We start from the raw sequence: 20935 nt of genomic DNA, 5'->3' as shown, positions 1-20935 counted from the left end.
ACAGCGGGCAGGCTCAGGGCAGTGCCTCTAACGCCCTAGCATATACTGGCTTGCCACCCACGGTGGCTGGAGGGAAGACATCAGCGTTTGCCACTGTACTGCAAGAACAGGGACATTTCCACACATCAGTGTTGTTCACCCTCACTGCCCCGCCCGTAGTGACTATGCCACCTCCGCCCTGAGCCCTCCCTACTTCTGACTCTCGGGCTGCACAACCCTGCTCCTCCCCATCCGCGCAGGGCAGCAGCGCGGTTTGTGCACGCAGCAGAGGCACGTCAGTACTGAGCGCTCCGGGCCGGGTCGGGCCCGCGAGGGGGGGCGGACGCGGAGAGTCTCGAACCTGCAACCTCGCAACGTGGAGGAGACTCGGAAAGGGGACAGCGGCTCCGTGAGCCCCTGGCGCCGCGCGGTGCATTCTGGGACCCGCACTGATTTGGGCCCGAGCCGCGGAGGGCGCCGGGGCAAGCGGTAGCGGCTGAGGGGACGCGAGGCAGCGGTGTCGGCGTTACTAGAGGCGGCGGGTTCGGGGCCCGGCCGGCCGCACGGAGAGAAGCCTGCCCACCCCAGCTGCCACCCCCAGGGCCGCGGGGACATCGTTGGGCCCAGGCCGCCGCCGGGGCACGGAGCGGCACCTACCCGGCCTCGGCCAGTCCCGCACCGGCCACCGTGGAGGTGGCGGCGGACGGAGCCGGGCCAGGCCAGGCCAGGAGAGATCCGAGCGCCAGGAACAACCTCTGCCCCGGGGACCAGGAGAGAGAACAGTCCCCGGCGGCCGGGCCCCCTCTGCAAGTCCGGCTCCCTTCTCCGGGACCCAGGAAGCCCCAGCCCGACTCCTCGCTAAGGCTTCCGGGAGCCGAGACTACTCCAGCCGCTCAGGGGAGCGAGGCCTCCGGGAAAGGGGCCCTTCCCCAGGCCGGCGCTCCCCTGGGGCCTCCGGCAGGGGAAAAGCCTCCTATCTACTTCCTAATCCACTCTCGCAACTCGAGTCTCCTGAGAGGTTGGGGCCTCTGGGGAGAGGAGAACAACCCCATCATCGCAGGGACCTCGGTTCCAAACCATCGATCTCTCCCCCAGTTAGTCAGTCTCTAGGTCCCAGGACCTACCTGTTCCCCCCGCCTCGTGGGATACCCTGTTGTTTAGTTTTAGAGAGAGGACTGGTTACTGGGCTGGATCAGGACATCTCAGCGCCGGAGCCTCTTCTGAAGAGTCATTGGTGTGAGTGTAAGTGGATGGAACAATAACCCAAAGTACAAATACCCCAACAGCCCCTCCCGACTTTCAAAACAGCATCCAGCGGCACCCACCACTGGGATTATAAATGTGTGAGAGAAGACCCAGGAAACCGAGGGAAGGAAAGGATCCTACCGTTACTAACAGAGGGGGGAAAAGAGAGAGGTTTTCTAAATACCCCACAAGAAAAGCTATTCCCTCTTTTTTTTCCTATTTTTACTCTTTTGAATAATGCGATTGCGACCTTAGAGGGATTTCTGAACCATGCACTGTTGAAGCTTGTTGCACCAGCAGGATAGAAGTGACTTTGCCTTTGCACATGTTTCCCCCACCTGGGCTGTTGCAGGAACTGTGGGCCATCAGTAGAGAGAAGGGAAGCTGAGACTGGTTTCTTTGCACTCATTCTTTTTTGCCTTGGGGACTTCACAGGCCGGCTGAAACCATTGCTGCTCCTCCTGGACCTATTCTTTGCTCAGCAGTTTTATTTATTCTTTTGTGTGGGGGGTTGTTTAGTAAATGGACATTGTACCCAAGGTGGATGGCTAATCTACAGTCTGAAAGGTGTCTGGGGATCACACAAAGCTGCTAAAAGAACAGGAAAGTTCTGGGGTTGCTGGAATTTTGGGGGCTGTTTTCAAGCCATTTTGTTTCTTCGAACAAGGTAAATTAGTGGTGTTTAAAATAAAGGGCCTCTGATGGTTTAAAATGAAATATATAGATATAGAGATATAGATATATAAATATAATTATTGAGACAATATCTCTGAAATGCATTGTAAAATCTTTCTTCCCAAGAGTGAGATATCTTCGAATTAATTTTGAAATGCAAAGTTTATTCAGCAGTTTTGGAGAAGAATAAACTTTTACTAATTTAGATGTTCAGATGAAGTATGAAGTCTATTTTCATTATATAGTAGTTGAAAGCATGGGAAGAGTGTGCAATGTACTTTTTCAACCCCTATAAGAAAATTGATTGCTTCTCTGTTTGTATGTGTTTGCAAATGGATTTTTATTCTTGTAAGCTAGTAAAGAAGGCTAAGGCACACTCTGTCCCAAGAATTCCTGAAGGTCTTAGTGGCTCAGTGCTAATGCTGACTAACAATGCTTTCTCGTTTTCATTGCATTTAAATTTGAGGAACAGAAGTTTCTCCAAGTTCTGTTCCAAAATCATGATGGCTCAGCATTCAAAATGGGCTGTAGGGTTCTACTTAAATTGACGATCTTCCAAGTTTGAACTCCTCTTGTAAGGTTTTGTTACTTTTTACCATTTATGAAGCATAATGGCACAAAAATACTCTCATATTTTTATTAAATTTCTGTGCCTCAGTCTTTTTTTCTTTACAGGCATCTTTTACTATTGACCTCTACAGTGACAACCTATAATGTACTGTAGGCACATGTTGAAGCCTTGTTGGTTTTGTTTTAATACTAGTACCTGAGAGGTTTAATGTCCTTTCACATCCTTAACTTTGGTTTTAATTTCCCCTGGGCTAAACTGTCTGATTTTTCCAATGGCTGTATCCCGAAACAGAAATGTGCTACTGCATTTTCTTGCAGCAAGCTGCTATAGTAGAGATTGTATGGCCAGTATAATGAGCTCAAAGTACTGGTGCTCTGTCATGAATTAATTCATCTGTCTTGATGTCAGAATAGAGTTTCACAAGTTTGGGGGAATCATCTTTTGCTCTTTCCAAATAGCTTTGTAGTACAGTAGATGATTGATTGTCATTTTTGTTGGCTATGTGTGGTTTCAATACTTTTTGAAGGTACTAGCAACAATTTTAAAAAGGAAAAAACATAAATCTCTTAGAAAATGAGGTCACAAGTAGTACTATAGAAATACAGCTTTGCAAGAAAATCACAAGGTCTTTAATGGGAAGTTGCACCAATATTTGTAAAAACTGAGTCTTCAATGAATTGGCTCATTGTACACTGCATCTCTGTAATATTACACAACAGCGGTAAACACCTAAGTTATGTCAGCCTCCAGTGTTGGTATGACTGGGGAAGCTAAATTGATGATTTATTATGGATGCTAGTTTTTCCTAGTATAGGCAGGGTCTTTATGCGTATTGGTTTACAGACATTTTGTTTGGACTTGTACTCTTTGCACTTTTTAGTTACTATTGATAACTTTACATTGAATTTTTTATTTCAAGATGATGTGTGAGGTGATGCCAACCATCAGCGAGGCAGAGATTCCCTCAGGAGGAAATGGAGGCCATGGTTCAGGCTCTCCTTTACAGTCGGATGCTGATTCTCATTTTGAGCAGTTAATGGTATCCATGTTGGAGGAAAGGGATCGACTTCTGGACACACTAAGAGAGACTCAAGAAACGCTAGTATTGACCCAGGGCAAGCTACATGAAGTCAGTCATGAAAGAGATTCCTTGCAGAGACAGCTCAATACGGCACTTCCACAGGTATGGATGCTTTGAATGGCATACATCTTGTAATAATCTTAGTATTCGTTTTATTTTTTTATACTTTACAATATGTGTGAATGAAATAAAATATTCCAGATATAGGTTGGTTGTTGGAAGGAAAGTAGACTTTTTTGGTGGCTTTTATTTAAGACCTAGGAAATACTGTATGTAGCACAAAATCTTAAAATAAGTGTAACAAACTTTGAAAGGTTAGGTCTGATACTGTGTTAATGTGCACTGTGTTGCCGTGGCGGAGCAGAAGTCTAAGAACACTGCAGAATTGACTTAGGTCAATAATTGCATTATGAGGTTGGGTTTGATTTTTGCCTTCCACTGAAGTATTAGCTGCTGGCCTCTGTAGGAGGCAAAATACCAAAGAATATATATCCTGTGCTGTGATGTATAGGCATTGTAGCGTGTGGTCAGGAATGACGAGCAGTGTTCATACACCTTACTGCTTTTTTTTCCAATTAAAGGGGTACAGTCAAAGATGGTTAGCTCACCCCCCCCAGAAAAGAGACTTGCCATCAGACAACAGTAGCTTGTACTTAGTGCTTTAGATTTTATAAGCTGCAAAGACTCTTTTTGGAACACTGCTGCTGTGCTTTAGCTGCAACCCTACAGTAACCAGTGCATAGCTTTTCTCCATGACTTTGCACTTTTTCCAGCATGCCTGCTTGCTCATTACTTGTGAATATATTAATAATCTCACACTAGTGTATTTATTTATTTATTTATTTATTCTAAATAAACCTACCTTCTTGAACAGATTCAATGACTATTTGTGCACTCTAATACAGTAGTTTTACATCTTCCCAGTTAAGCTACCCTCCTATCACAAATATAATCACTATGATATGGCAAATTACACTGGAATTTATCCAATACCATATAGATATATAGTCATGTTATATATGCTAATATAGTAATGCTACAGCAGTATAATGAAATAATAAAGTGAGGCCAAAACTTTCACAAATGACCAAATGTTGGGTGTCCAACTTGAGACAATGCCTGAATTTCAGAAAAGCTTAGCATCTACCTTTATGTCCTATTGAATTCAGGAAGAACTGCATGGGCTTAGCACTTCTTGAAAATAATGCCCAAGGTGTCTCAAGTTGGGCACTCAAAGTTAGTTGCCGTTTCTTAATATGCTAGTCTTTTGCAGTTACATGTGTGGTGTTTTCCACAGAATAGTGGGGTGGAGGATGGGGGAGAGAATGAGAGGGAATAGGGAGAAACATTTTTAAAATGGGTAAATCCACACAAATTGGTGGGGAAACTGTGGCAGGCATGGTATTTAAAACTGTTAACTCACTCTTATAAACTGACATTGTTTCAGGTTGAACGTTCCTTTAAACTTCCTTCTCTCAATAGGCCCATTGTTTGCTCATTGATTTCAGGAGCGAGCCGAAGCAGGCCCATTGTAGACATGTCATTGTCATCATTAAGGTGTTTTTGTGAAAAAAGAGCTAATTTAATCACTTTTCTTCTCCAAATGTATAAAAGGAATACAGCATATTTTTTTAACGAAGGAAGTATTTGATAAGAATTGACTTAGAAGTCAATTATTTAGTCATATGATTACCAATATGTTAACTAAGGAGTAGGTCATATCTTTCTCAAAGTGGTTTTTGAACTAGTCATAGCTTTATTTGTATTTGTTACGTTGTGTATTTTGCCCTAGTGCAGTGGTTTTCAAACTGCACAACCCAGTACTGGGTCGCAGAATGTAAGGCACTGGGTCGCGGTGGCTCTGGTCAGAACCGCCAACTGCGCTGTTAAAAGTACCGTCGGCGGTGCTGCCAGGTGAAGGCAAGCTAGGCACTAACTGTTCCGACACCGTGCTGCGCCCTAGAAGCAGTCAGCAGCAGGTCTGGCTCCTAGGCGGGGGGGCCATGGGGCTCCGCACACTGCGCCCGCCCCGAGCACCAGCTCCGCACTCCCATTGGCCGGGAACCTGCGGACAAGAGCCATGTGGAGCCGCTTGCGCACCTCCACCTAGGAGCTGGACCTGCTGCTGGCTGCTTCCGGGGCTCAGTGTCTGCGGTGCCAGGACAGGCAGGACAGATGCTGACTGGGAGCCGTCCGAGGTAAGCCCGCACCCCCAATTCTCTGCCCCAGCCCTGATCTCCCCCCACCCCCCTCCAACTCAGACCCCCTTCCTGCACTCCAAACCCCTCATTCCCGGCCCCATCCTGCAGCCCTCACACCCACACCTCTGCCCCAGCTCTGAGTCCCTCCCTCGCCCCAAACCCCTTATCCCCATTTTCAGCATCAACAATTTTCTTCAACTGGGTTGCCAGAAAAAAAGTTTGAAAACCACTGCCCTACTGAACCTATTATTTTTTTTCAGTAGTCCATATGCATACTTCCCCTTTCCATATGTTCAGGTAATATTTAGGTTTGTTATACAGTGGAATGAACTGGTATTTCAACTATTTATGAAGACTCCAGAGCTGTGTTTGTGTGAAAGAAGAAATGCAAGATAGCTGGGGCAACTGTATTTGTAGCAGTAATACATTTTGTTGTTGTTGTACTCTGGTTTATTAATCAAGGCACTGAATCTTTGATTGGCTCTGCATAGGTTCAGGGAGTCCACCTGTGCAGGTTCAATTGTAGGATCACAGTTCAGTCAGTTCGTCTATTTATAAATGGTACTGTTTATAAATTCATAAAATTGTCTTGTATGTCAGACACATACCAGAGAGAGCTAATATTCTTCTAGTACAGTAGTCCCATCAGTTACTGAAAGACCTGTGATAGCTAATGGAATGCAGTGACAAATATGTAGGCTACTAAAATAAAGGAAGAAATATAAAAATGGTGGTTGTGTTTTTTTTAACTAAATTTGGATGTGTTGCCTATAGAACTCATTCTAACTGAAGTAGATTGACTGATACGTAGTCTTGGGCAACTTCACTCTCTGTTGCCCAGAGCAATGCTTCCTTCATAGGAGAACGGAGCTGCCCTTCCTCTTCACTTGACTGTAGACTATAACCATCACATGTATTCTGAACTAGTAGGGTGCACTTAACGTATGAACAGTGTATGGAAACTTTTGTAACTTTGCTAACACTACTGGTGGCTCAGGTTAGTTCTATATTAGACTTTAATTTATATGAACACAAATATTTGCCAAAAATAAAAGGGGAAAAATATAACTGGCAAGCATAGCAACTTGTGCAGAGGTGACAATCGCAGCATGTGTGTTTTACACACATTCTAGATGTTGCTAAAACAAACTATGCTAAACAATATAGAAACAGATATTTCTGGATATTCATTTATATTATTAAAAGGTGTGCTAACACAGACTCTATTTTTTGACTCACCATCTTGCATGGTATAAAAACAATAGTATTATAGCATGGAATCATTTATCTTCTGTATTGATGATAATCTTATTCAAAATTTCTTTATTTCAAAAAATCAAGTTTATGTAAGTCAGGAATAAGAACTGCATTGTGCGTATGCATTTTTGAGCTTCTAGTGGAATGCAGAGTTTGAATAAGGAGAAAAGCTGCTTATGGGTTTGGTTTTATTATGGTAACAGTTTGTAGTATTTTATTTTAATTAAGACCCTGATCCACGATCTTTGCTGTACCATTTTTGATTTCCACATTTTAGCACTTTTGGAGGTATAAATATTGATTGTGAGTGGTTGCAAATGATATTCAAGTGAGAGTTCAGGTGCAGTTGTGGTAATAAAAAAATATTCAGGTAACTATATAAACATCTTTCTCAAACCATATAGTGAACATACATAATCCATTTTTGGTTTAATTACATTCATTGGGAGAACATGAACAGGTACATCAGATGAGATTCTTACAAAACCACATTGAACATTTAATCTTAAGACCTTTTTTAGAGCATAATTTACAGTGATTACTTATGTTGCAACTGCCAGGATTCCGTTGTCTCATCTTTATAATTATTAACATTTTCAGCAACAGTTGATTTTCTTTGTGTTGTCAAGGAGTATCCTGAATTTAAATAATCTAGAGTTTTATAGATTAGAAACAACATCTTTAATTGCACTCAGATATGATGAACACAAATGTAATGTACTCTCTGTGGGAAGTACTATTAGTTAAGTGACATGTTTTTCAGCAGCTGAAGTTTCCTACGGATCTTTGGGTATAGCCCTATGTAGAGCTTATTAAAACAATCCGCTCTTGAGGTGGCCCAGGCTGTACCTATTACTGTAGCAAGGTCTGCATTTGATAGCAAACTTATGACTATCAAATTTAAAAACAAAAGCTTTTGGTCAAAGCTGTGAGTTAGTTATCCAGAAGCAACAGGAATCTCATAAGACTTCCTGATTGTGCAAATGTGTGCCAAAACAGGCAAAGTCCCTAAATCAAGGTGATAAAAATAAACTGCTGACTCTTCCAATTGCTTCCCTCCATCAGTTAAACCTCATTGAAGCCCCAGTCTCTTAAGCACTGGATAGATTTGTTTACAGCTTTATTGATTGGGTTGAAGGAGATGTGGGAATCAGAGTACTGTCTGCATATTGAGAATCTCTACTGTTCATAATGCCTCACTAATGCTCCTAATGGTTTCCAGCTTTCCACATAGAGCAGAAGGAGTGACGGAATGTAGCCTTGCAGGACCATGTGTCAGAGTGTCCTTGGGGCAGATGAGCAGTTTCAGAACTACCTTCTGGGATCTTTGAGTAGACATTTGAGCTACTCCAGGCTCTGCTTGAGAATGTTCAGGACATCTGTATGTTACTTTAGTCTGTAGCATTTGGTTTGACTGCTCAGTTACCCTAATTTAAATAAATTTGTGCAAATCCTAACGGGTTTATTTTAGTGGTTTCTTTCCTATTAAAAAGCAAAATCCATCTGTAACCAATAGATGAGCAGATTTTCATTGATTGTATATGACTGACGGTATTGTGCCCTTTATTCATTTTCAAATTGATTTATCATTCTTATTTAAAAATCCCTGTTAGTTAAATTTGATTTTAAAGTGTTGAGCATTTTATGTTTGTGAATTAACTTCAGTGTTATCCTGATGTGTTAAATCCTCAAATACAGATACATTTTAAAAAATAACCTGAAATTGTCCTCAGGCTTTGTTTTTCAAGTAATGTGTTAGGCAGTTTGTAAGTGGGAAATTTTGGAGATAGCAATCCAAATGTTTAGTTTATCTAGTGAGAGACTTTTAGAAGAGGCTTAGTTTAGATGCAGATTTGAAAGATGACTGAGCCTTCCTTTTTATTTATTTATTTCTTCAGAGGTATTATGTAGAGGTTCCAGTTGGGATACGGGCCCCAGTATGCTAGATTCTGTACAAATGCATAGGAAGATAGCATGCTACCTCTCATCTTAGCCTGCAGGCTAAGTGTGTTGTAGGGGAGAGGGCTATGGTTAAAGTATGCAGAATCTCGTGCAGGGGGGGGGGGGGGGGGGCACGATATGTGAAAGAAAATGTACAATCAAATGAAGTAAAAATCTTAAGCAAATCCGCATGTTCCATAGAATCTCTATGGATAGAAATTTCATGCTCTAATAAGAATATAACATTAGGGATCTATTATCGACCACCTGACCAGGACGGTGATAGTGATGATGAAATGCTAAGGGAAATTAGAGAGGCTATCAAAATTAAGAACTTAATAATAGTGGGGGATTTCAGTTATCCCCATATTGACTGGGAATATTTCACTTCAGGACGAAATGCAGAGATAAAATTTCTCGATACTTTAAATGACTGCTTCATGGAGCAGCTGGTACAGGAACCCACAAGGGGAGAGGCAACTCTCGATTTAGTCCTGAGTGGAGCGCAGGAGCTGGTCCAAGAGGTAACTATAGCAGGACTGCATGGAAATAGTGATCATAATACAATAGCGTTCAACATCCCTGTGGTGGGAAGACCATCTCAACAGCCCAACACTGTGGCATTTAATTTCAAAAGGGGGAACTATGCAAAAATGAGGGGGTTAGTTAAACAGAAGTTAAAAGGTACAGTGACTAAAGTGAAATCCCTGCAAGCTGCATGGGCGCTTTTTAAAGACACCATAATAGAGGCCCAACTTCAATGTATACCCCAAATTAAGAAACACAGTAAAAGAACTAAAAAAGAGCCACCGTGGTTTAACAACCATGTAAAAGAAGCAGTGAGAGATAAAAAGACTTCCTTTAAAAAGTGGAAGTCAAATCCTAGTGAGGCAAATAGAAAGTAGCATAAATGCTGCCAAATTAAGTGCAAGAATGTAATAAGAAAAGCCAAAGAGGAGTTTGAAGGAACGGCTAGCCAAAAACTCCAAAGGTAATAACAAAATGTTTTTTAAGTACATCAGAAGCAGGAAGCCTGCTAAACAACCAGTGGGGCCCCTTGATGATCAAGATACAAAAGGAGCGCTTAAAGACGATAAAGTCATTGCGGAGAAACTAAATGGATTGTTTGCTTCAGTCTTTACGGCTGAGGATGTTAGGGAGATTCTCAAACCTGAGCTGGCTTTTGTAGGTGACAAATCTGAGGAACTGTCACGGATTGAAGTGTCACAAGAGGAGGTTTTGGAATTAATTGATAAACTTAACATTAACAAGTCACCGGGAGCAGATGGCATTCACCCAAGAGTTCTGAAAGAACTCAAATGTGAAGTTGTGGAACTGTTAACTAAGGTTTGTAACCTGTCCTTTAAATCGGCTTCTGTACCCATGACTGGAAGTTAGCTAATGTAACGCCAATATTTAAAAAGGGCTCTAGAGGTGATCCCGGCAATTACAGACCGGTAAGTCTAACATCTGTACCGGGCAAATTAGTCGAAACAATAGTTAAGAATAAAATTGTCCGACACGTAGAAAAACATAAACTGTTGAGCAATAGTCAACATGGTTTCTGTAAAGGGAAATCGTGTCTTACTAATCTATTAGAATTCTTTGAAGGGGTCAACAAACATGTGGACAAGGGGGATCCAGTGGACATAGTGTACTTAGAGTTCCAGAAAGCCTTTGACAAGGTCCCTCACCAAAGGCTCTTATGTAAACTAAACTGCCATGGGATAAAAGGGAAGGTCCTTTCATGGATTGAGAACTGGTTAAAAGACAGGGAACAAAGGGCAGGAATAAATGGTAAATTCTCAGAATGGAGAGGAGTAACTAGTGGTGTTCCCCAAGGGTCAGTTCTCGGACCGATCCTATTCAACTTATTCATAAATGATCTGGAGAAAAGGGGTAAACAGTGAGGTGGCAAAGTTTGCAGATGATACTAAACTGCTCAAGATAGTTAAGTCCAAAGCAGACTATGAAGAACTTCAAAAAGATCTCATAAAACAAAGTGATTGGGCAACAAAATGGCAAATGGAATTTAATGTGCATAAATGTAAAGTAATGTACATTGGAAAAAATAACCCCAACTATACATACAATATGATGGGGGCTAATTTAGCTACAACAAGTCAGGAAAAAGATCTTGGAGTCATCGTGGATAGTTCTCTGAAAATGTCCACGCAGTGTGCAGAGGCAGTCAAAAAAGCAAACAGGATTTTAGAAATCATTAAAAAGGGGATAGCGAATAAGACTGAGAATATATTATTGCCCATATATAAATCGATGGTACGTCCTCATCTCGAATACTGCGTACAGATGTGGTCTCCTCATCTCAAAAAAGATATACTGGCGCTAGAAAAGGTTCAGAAAAGGGCAACTAAAATGATTAAGGGTTTGGAACGGGTCCCATATGAGGAGAGATTAAAGAGGCTAGGACTCTTCAGCTTGGAAAAGAGGAGACTAAGGGGGGATATGATAGAGGTATATAAAATCATGAGTGATGTGAAGAAAGTGGATAAGGAAAAGTTATTTACTTGTTCCCATAATACAAGAACTAGGGGTCATCAAATTAAATTAATGGGCATCAGGTTTAAAACCAATACAAGGAAGTTCTTCTTCATGCAGCGCACAGTCAACTTGTGGAACTCCTTACCTGAGGAGGTTGTGAAGGCTAGGACTATAACAGCGTTTAAAAGAGAACTGGATAAATTCATGGAGGTTAAGTCCATTAATGGCTATTAGCCAGGATGGGTAAGGAATGGTGTCCCTAGCCTCTGTCAGAGGATGGAGATGGATGGCAGGAGAGAGATCACTTGATCATTGCCTGTTAGGTTCACTCCCTCTGGGGCACCTGGCATTGGCCACTGTCGGTAGACAGGATACTGGGCTAGATGGACCTTTGGTCTGACTCGGTACGGCCTTTCTTATGTTCATATTTTTGTGCATATTTTTAAATAAATGCACTTCATTCACACAATTTTTCCTCAGTTTAATTAGTTGTAATTACTTGTAAGTATCATGGAACAACTGAGTTTTGCAGAGGGATTTGAATGAAGAGAGGCTAGTGGCTTAAGGGATAAGTCATTCAGAATGCTCAGTACCTGCACTGAATTAATATTTACTTATTGGCACTGTGCTCAGGACTGCAAGACCTATAAAGACAATTCCTGACTGAAGAGGAAGGATTTAATTATTTTACTCCATTCTGAATTAGGTCACTTCACTTTTAATATAATGTTGTGCTGGGAATGGTTGTCTAAGTTTAAATGATCCATCATTAAACACTGAAGTTTAATTTTCACCTGATTTTGAATGAAAACTTTTTCATAAAAAAATATTTATTTGGGGTGGAGCATTCACCCATCTTTTCCAGTACAATAGAATTTTAAAAGAGGGTTAAATGGATCCCACTGAAGAATGCTAAATGGAATTAATTCTTCCCTCTTTTTCTCTTTGAAAAATGTTTTTCCACAGAAAGGCAGGTATTAGAGCCTTAATATAAGTCATTGTCATGTGTTTGCAGTACAGTTCAAGGTCAAAAAAGAGTACTAATAAATAATGTTAAAATGAATCAGTTTTCCAAGTTTGTTTTATTTTTGTTTTGTAAGCAGAGATTGATACCGTTGCTGAAGCTTCAAAACCGAATAGGTCATTTCAAATAGCTCCGAACAGTCAACCACTGAGTTCCATTGTTGATCTTGGGGAAGAATTCGTTGGGATCCTCCTGCTCCCTTCAGTGACTCTCAGAATCATAGAAATGCAAGACGAGAAGTGACCTCGATAAGTCATTTAGTTCAGTCCCCTGCACTGAGGCAGGACTGAGGATTTGTCTATACTTGAAATGTCACAGCGGGGTAGTCAAATTATTTTTTGTCAAGGTCCAGATTTCTTGGTCAAAGTATATTCAAGGTCCAGACCCCCAGCCAGCTTCCCAATCATCTGCCAGCTCCTCGCCCATCCTGTCCAGAGCGTAAGGTGATCTTATTTCCCTAAATTGAAAACAGGATGCACGAGGCTGGCCTGAGCTGCCTGGTGTGGCTGCTTCCCCTCCTGTCCCCAAACTTTCCTTTGTGCCCTCAATTAAGCCAAGTAGCAAATATGAGGCGGGGGAAGAAGAATGGGTATGTGCTGGGATCTGGGCAAAAGAGTAGGGTGTGACTGAGTACTTTTAAGCTCGGAGACAGGAGGTGAAGCCATTGGACTATGATCCAGCTATCCTTTGGGTGCTGGGATAGCAGAGGGTCAGGAAGGAGGCTCCGGGTAGTGGGAGGGACCAAGGAGACTCCAGAGAGCAGCCCTGGGGAGATGTGGGGAGGCCAGGATGTGGCAGAAGCTGGTGACTCGAGGCAGACTGGGAAGGGAAAGAGGCTGGTGGGGGAGGGGCCTAGAGAGGGCTCTGGGGACTGGCCCTGACGGGGAGGGGGTGAAGATATGAGGCCAGGGTGGGGGACTCCAGAGACCGCCCAGGGGTAGTGGAATCTGGGGACTGCTTGTGGGTGGAGGACACAAGACTGGAGGGGGATATGCTCAGGGGATAGGTTGGGACTGGAGGCTCCAGGGACTGCATGGAGCACAAGCATGGCTCAACACTGCTTCAGTCCATGTGGAGAGGCAGCATGTAGCTGTAGCTAGTCAGGATGAAGGCACAAATAAAAGGTTCTGGGGGGGTCATGTCCCTCCCCCGATTTTTTGGGGATGCCCAGAAGCGAGGAGGCAGCTCTCCCCCTGGCAGTGGCACTTTCCGTGTGTCCGCTGGGAGGGAGAAAGCAGCAGGGTGACTGACTGAGCTCCTCCTCCTCCCCGCACATGGGCTGCTTCGCCTTCCCTGTTGCTGGAGTCCCATGCATTGCCTCTCACCTGTAGATGGTCCTCAAAGCAGTCAGCGCTGGTACTCCGGCAGCAGGGAAGGGCCCCATGTAGGGGGCAGGGAGGAGTTCAACCAACTGCCATGCTGCTTTCTCCCTCCTTGTGCTATATAGGCACACTGAGAGCACCGTTGCCAGGAGGAGTGCTGCCTCTTCGCTTCTGGGCATATCCTCCAGAGCAATTTGGGGGGGGGGGCACATGACTCGGCATGGCCCTTCCCCGCGTTGCCTCTGCCCCTGGGGTCCACTGAAAAGTGTCTGGCAATCTGTATTTGGACAGCAGTCAGTCTGTTGATTACCCCGGTGCTACTGCATCACAGCTGCAGCGCTTCAGTGTGGACACCACCTATGCTGATGTGAGGGTTTTATGGTCACCATAGGTAATGCATCTCCCTGAGAGGAAGAAGCTATTTAAGGTAAAATATAAAACAGATTTATTAACTACAGAAAGATAGATTTTAAGTAATTATAAGTAGCAGGCATAGAGATTAAAATTGGTTACATAAGACCTAAAAATAAATTTACAGTCTAAATTCTGTAGACTAAGCAAGATTTGAATCAAGCATTTTTTCACCCTAAAAGATATTACAGACAGCTCAGAGTTCTTAATACACAGGCTGTATTCCCATTCAGGCTGGGACCAATCTCCCCACTTCAAAGTCTTTGTATTCAAGATGATCTTCCAGATGTTGAGATGGGGGAGGAGAGAGGCCAAGTGATGATGTCACTGTCCCTCTTTTATACTTTCTTCCAACTGCTAGAAAAATCCTGGATTCCCGTTAATGGGCCATGGTTGGTCCTGATGTAAATCTGTCTTAGGTGCTCCTTTGTTGCCACTGAAAGGCTAGCTGTGGGCATTTCCCAACCTCACAACATATATCAGTAACACACATAGCAAAACACAACTTCAGATACAATGGTAACACACACAATTCAAAAGGTATTAATGTTCAACAAATCAAGACTTCTTAAATGATATCTCATAAGGCATATTTTGCACAAAACACATAATCGTATCAGTGGTGAACATGGGGCTTCCCTGGTGCTATTCTGAGATACCAGAGTATCACAGAACTTTTTCACTTGTTTGTCCTAATTTTTGTATTGTTGTAGATTGTTTTTCACTGTAACCGTTTTAGTGCTTGATGTAGTTATTTTTATATATCTAAGTTCAAAAACTGCTTTGGGATATTATGGGTTCTTATTTTTATGAAAAGTATTTTGTATGGTGATAACTCTGGAGTTGTATTTTTGCATGTTGGCAATCAAAGGTGATTTTAAAAAAATCCACAGAAAATGCTTTGAAAACTACAAAGTTTTCATTTACACTCATTTTTTCCTCTTGGTGTTGTATGCAACTATAAACATGTCAGACATCAGGCAGGCAAGTGTAACTAGAGATTTTTTATTCCCTTAGAGCAGTTTGTGCTAGCCTTCAAATTGTATTTTATGGGTGGGGTTCAACAATGCCATCTTCTGAAACTTGAGCCTTTTTTGTTCTATACTCCTCAATACAATTAGTTTTTGCTTCCAAAGTAGGAAGTGAAAATTCTAAGACTTGAATCACCATTTAGATGTGCAATATCAATATGTCTCCATGTTCTAAGTAGGCTGTAGGAATTGGGAAAATACTTAGTACTGTTTAGTATAATTTGAGGTCAAATGTTTAGACAACTGAACCCACTTTCTTGTCTCATAGTTTAAAAGCTCACAAGGTAGTAATTTGTAATTAACAATTATAAAGAACATTGTAATTACTAATGGAATTTCTGATCATGGTGGTAAAGGTGATTCACTTGCAGAAGAGTGACTGTCACACTTTCAGTATGAGCTCTTTGGAGGAGGCTTCTAAACGCAGAGCCCTGATTAGTGTAAATGACAATGCCTTGTCTGTATTTAGAGCTTTTTATTCAGTATAATCCAGGGGTTCTCAAACTGGGGACCGGGACCCCTTAAAGGATCGTGACGTTATTACATGGGGAGTCATGAGCTGTCGGCCTCCACCTCAAATCCCGCTTTGCCTCCAGCATTTATAATTGTTGTAAATATATAAAAAAGTGTTTTTAATTTGGGGGGGGGGGACTTGCACTCAGAAGCTTGCTATATGAAAGGGGTCACCAGTACAAGAGTTTGAGAACCACTGTTATAATTAAAGATGTGAATTTAAATCAATATCGTTATAACAGGTATAAATCCCAGTGTGGTCAATTGGAAAAAGTCACTTTAGAACAAAATTAGGTTTAGCTGGATGTTGCTTGGGAAGGCGTTTAGCTAAACAGAAAAAAAGCCACTCTTAAACTGGAATAAAAGTATCTGCACAAGAGAGTGAGGGTTATGCTGGTGTAACTATATCAGTATAAATGGTAAAACTATCCTATGTAGACAAGACCTAGGGTCTTGTTACATAGTTCTGGCAGTGTAAAAGGGCCTTAAAGTAGACATAAATTACCTTTAAGGATCCCACTTTACGGCCCCTTTTTCCTGCCAGATGGCACTTTTTGGTAATTAAACCACTTTCCAGACTCATTTGTTTAACAGTCTTGCCCATCAGGGTCTGTCTATTAGTATAATAAACAAAATCACTTTTCAGCAAAGCAGGCATGGAAGTGGTAACTGAAGTTACAAACATTTCAACAAAAGTCATAAGAACATAGGAATGACCATACTGTATCAGACTTGTTATCCATTTAGTCCAGTATCTTGTGCTGGATAATGGCCATCATCAGGTATTTTGGCGGAAGTGAAACCCCCTCTCCCCCGCATCTTATGCAGATATGGAACAATTCTGCCCCCTCTGAACATATCATCCTAACCTACTTAAATAGCTTGTTAATAATGATAGTTGTTTGTTAAACTGAATGTTGCGGCTGTTGGACTGAAAAATGCAGGTGCTGTTTATCTAGTCTGTATCAAATGAGCATGTGAGAATAGACAAACAATTTTTTGTATAAAACTAGAGATAGCAGAATAACACTAACTGTGTAGCAGCTAATGGCGCCAACCACGCGATGTAATTTTTCATGGAAGTTGCATATCTGGTGACCAAGCGTGCGTGTGTAGGGGGGGTTTGTAGAAAATGCTGATACCAGTCCTGAATAAAGTGCTATAGTATACTTCAGTAACAACAAAAATGAATGCACACAAGTCTGAGAAATGTCTTCCCCACCAATTGTAGCAAGAATAAACATCCTGATTGAGAACGTAAATGCTACATTAAGGATATTCAGTAAACTCTTGACAAATCATCCAGTGGGTAACTAATCAGAATATTCTATTTTACTTGCCACTAATGTGTACAGATGTTAGTAGTAGATGTTAAGAGTAAAGAAGCAAAAAATAAAAATAAAAAATTGGCTCCTTTCCTCCTGCACTGCACAAGAAGTCTGCGTTCCCCACTGTGAATTTATCTTCAGGAGGGAAGTATGAACATTGAACTCCTGTAATACTGGCACTGCTTTGGCATAGCACTCTCAATCCATGATTTTAATTTAAATGTGAGTAGACAAGCGAATTTGTTAAGGATACCTTTTAGTTTTGAAGAGGAACCTTAACTCTGACCTTCCCTTGGTGCCCTGAATCTATACACAGATACTCCGACTACTAGTTACATACAGGTCACATGACCCTTTACCTACCTTTCACACATCCATTGAAGACCCACTGTTCTTTTACAGGACAGGACAGTGATGCAGAGTCAAAATTCATGGTAGTTGGGGTAGAGGAGGGGCACAGTTGAAAATTCCTTTACTTAATCGCAGGAGGAGGTGGTAGTGACACTTATATTTAGGTTGTCTAACATTTTCCATTATAAAAGATTCTCATGACAATTTTAAGGTGTGGGAACTGGTATAGCAGTTTTACAGGGAGACGATTAGCCCCCCCTCCACTCTCTTGTGATGATAATCTTCTCCAGCCACCTAATAAAGTTAGTCCTGTAGCCCAAGTAGTGGTATTCTGTTGTGCAGTGCTGAAGGTACAGATTTCAAACCATGATGACATATGGGAGCTGATAATTATACATAATACAGTTTATTTTAGACATTTTTTAAAAAAGGGAAACTGCAAACAAACAAACATTAAAAAGTTATTTTGGTTGTGAAGTCAAGCAGTTGAAAGTTAAGAAATGCCAGACTTATACAGTTTTAATTCAGCCCCTTTGTACATATGCACTATGATATAGTCTTTAATGACAAGATCACATACTAAGTATTCTTCACAGGACCGTTCCTTGTGTATTGCACAAATTGTATGCACAAGGGAACAGAATTAAAATTTCGTAGGCAACTATAAATACAGCATTTAACTTCACAATGGCTGACTTTGAAACTAAATATTTTTTTAGCTTGTATAATAGAAATTAGCTTTTTTTTGTTTTGTTTATATAATAAAAACTAAATTCTTAACTATGTTTTAAAGTAAGTATTAGTAATTTTGGGAAGAGAGGCATGCACTGGGGAAATTCTTGACATCATTTTCTTGAATTACTTTATTAGATAACTGTACCAAAATGTCTTGTAAATATCTGTTATGAAGACGTTTATCTTCACGTTTAGAACTGTGGCATACAACAAATGAGAAATCAAGTTACAGGTTTAAGATTGCTAAGATTCTTTTATATTAGCCGAGTTGGTTTAAAGCATATTTTTCAAAATTACTTCTAACAAATTCTTGAACTTCCCAGTGTTTGTTACAGTTCCCATAGCTATTAACCCTAGGGTACACTTACATCGTAGATCAATAAAATGAGCTATTTTACTTTGCTCAGAGTGAATGCCAAGTTCTTAACTGGCAAATAAACTTGGATAACTAATATTACTCCCTGTATACAATATAGTATAAACATAAAATGAAAAATTTAAGCACTCATAACTTTAGTTCTCTCTCAAATGCTGGTAGACTTGTTACAGGTATCTGTCCTTATTGAGCACTACCTGCTTGAGCAAGTTTGGAATTATAAAACCACGCTGTTCGTCACTTGGCAAAAAAAATTATATGAGAGCACTGATGGATGGGGGGGGGGGGAGAATTCTTGTTGACACTTGCCTAACGTGTGGCTTGGTTAACCTCCTACAGATGTTCCCAAAACACTCCCCTTTAACACAGTTTGAAAAATTTACTATACAACTGCTAGCCATAGACCAGGGGTTCTCAAACTGGGGGTTGGGACCCCTCAAGGGGTCACAAGGCTATTACGTGTGGGGTCGTGAGCTGTCAGCCTCCACCCCAAACCCCGCTTTGCCTCTAGCATTTATAATGGTGTTAAATATATGAAAACGTGTTCTTCATTTATAAGGGGAGTCACACTCAGAGGCTTGCTATATGAAAGGGGTCACCAGTAAAAAAGTTTGAGAACCACTGCTATAGAGGTAAATCTGCCAGCCGGAGGCAAAGATGAATGACTGTGTGGGTCAGGGCAGTGCCTCAGCTGCTTCTCACAGATTTCACAAACAGGATCATCATTCCATTGAAACTATTATGCAGAATATGTTGTGACCAGCATCTGTTCTTGCAAGCATATCTAGATTTGGTGTCAGTAAAAACTAGATATTAAATACCCATGTAGTGACTAATTGTCTTATAAATGTTGAATTGCAGACAAATCTTAACGCTATAGAAAGTCTAAAAATGTATTTAATACTGAAATGCAAGTTGACAAGAATTCTACCATTATTTATTGATTTTGAATAGAAAGTATGCTTGGTACTTTACAAACAGAAAAATACTTGTAAGTTCCTTTGGGCAAACAGCAATTCAGTAATGTTTGATTTCAGAGTATTTGGTCTTTCAGAATGCATTGCTTTTGGTCAGTCCTATAATGTGAGGTCCCAGCAGAAATGCTGAATTCTCATTAAATTTTCACAAATGTAAATATACGTAGAATTCTGGGGACAGGAGCCATGCATACCACCCACCCTCACCCCTCCACACAGACAGTCTCTCTCTCTTTCTCTGTTATATCCCAGCATGTGTGGGATCCTAGAGGATCTCAGCCAGTTTTTTGCGGGGAGAGGGAAGGAGTGGGGGAACGTTCTTAAGAAAACTTCTCAAAGATGTCATTGAAATTTAGATGGATTTGCCTCATACCATGTCAAACTGGTGGCACAGGATTTTTCTTTTCTAATTAAACTAAAAGTGTATTCTTTGCCATAATGGTGGTGAGGGATGAGGAAAAAGTAGGTGTGGGAGCTTCTTCACTGACATGAGCTCCATAGATAGTTGTAGCTTTAGGCATCTCTGAGAAGTCGTGCAGTATCAGTTGCCAATCAAAACATGATTGGGGGATGGTGAAGATTCTGAATGTTCTTATTGTGAAATCCTGGAAAGATTCTTCAGTCCCGAAGAGTGTTAGACTTCATTAATTTAAGGTGGTAATAAGAAATGCATCTGTGTTCATGAGAAGTTTAGACCCAATGCCACTGAAGAGTCAAATGCAGAGCATTATAAGAGACTATTCCTATATTAACTACAAATATTCTTTGTTCGTCCTTAATCTCCTGTAGTTTGAGGAAAATTCTGTATTGTCTAGGACACCCACTAATGCTGTTTACCAGGTCACAATAGCTGTGTGTAATTCAATTAGAAGTCATGCACTGTAAAATTATGGTTTATACTTTTTTTAGCAATTAAATTTAGTATTTGCTTTTAAAAACATTTTTCTTTTTGTTCAGATTCAATAGGATATTATGTTCATAATAAGTCTTTGTGTGTACTGTAGGTACACTTTTAGTGGAAATATGCTGTCCAGCCAAGAGCAGCTAAAGTAAAATATGTTGCATAATACACGAAGTAACAATTGCAGCCATATGATGGAGGGATGAGCTCTACCACCTGTTTATGAATAAATATTCAAGTTGAGAAGAATCCTTTCTTGTTTGTGATATTCTTCTTGTTTGCTAGCATTTGGCTGTAAGTTGCTGCCAGCATTTGAAAGTATTACTTTAAGAAGGCTGTTCAGTGAGGGAGAACAATCTGAATAAGCCATTTTCAATCGAGCTTCACGTTTTCATTCACAAAGGATTCACAAAGGATTAATACTGTTAAGAAATATTTGTTGTTCCCAAATATAGACATATTTTAATCTTTGATATCTTTTTGGATAAATGAAGCTTCTGCAGTAAAGTATTGT

General features: G+C 41.1%; 1 protein-coding gene across 13 annotated transcripts in view; it reads left to right on the top strand.

The window, feature by feature from the left end:
• The first annotated feature begins 308 nt into the window (after nt 1-308).
• PPFIA1 (PTPRF interacting protein alpha 1) overlaps nt 309-20935 on the top strand; it is a 93263-nt gene continuing 72636 nt past the window's right edge. For 5 of the 13 annotated variants that reach the window (XM_034769746.1, XM_034769739.1, XM_034769738.1 and 2 more), the window contains exons 1-2: nt 311-1891; nt 3390-3653. In XM_034769746.1, coding sequence (XP_034625637.1) covers nt 3390-3653 — 264 coding nt within the window. In that variant the 5' untranslated portion in view covers nt 311-1891. Of the gene's footprint in view, nt 1892-3389; nt 3654-20935 lie in introns of all 13 variants that reach the window. The other 8 variants (XM_034769736.1, XM_034769734.1, XM_034769735.1 and 5 more) reach the window with 5 other exon arrangements.

Source organism: Trachemys scripta, chromosome 4 (assembly GCF_013100865.1).
Source record: "Trachemys scripta elegans isolate TJP31775 chromosome 4, CAS_Tse_1.0, whole genome shotgun sequence".
Lineage (NCBI taxonomy): Eukaryota > Metazoa > Chordata > Testudines > Emydidae > Trachemys > Trachemys scripta.
The sequence above is the reverse complement of the archived record's forward strand: the minus strand, read 5'-3'. Positions and strand labels throughout refer to the sequence as shown.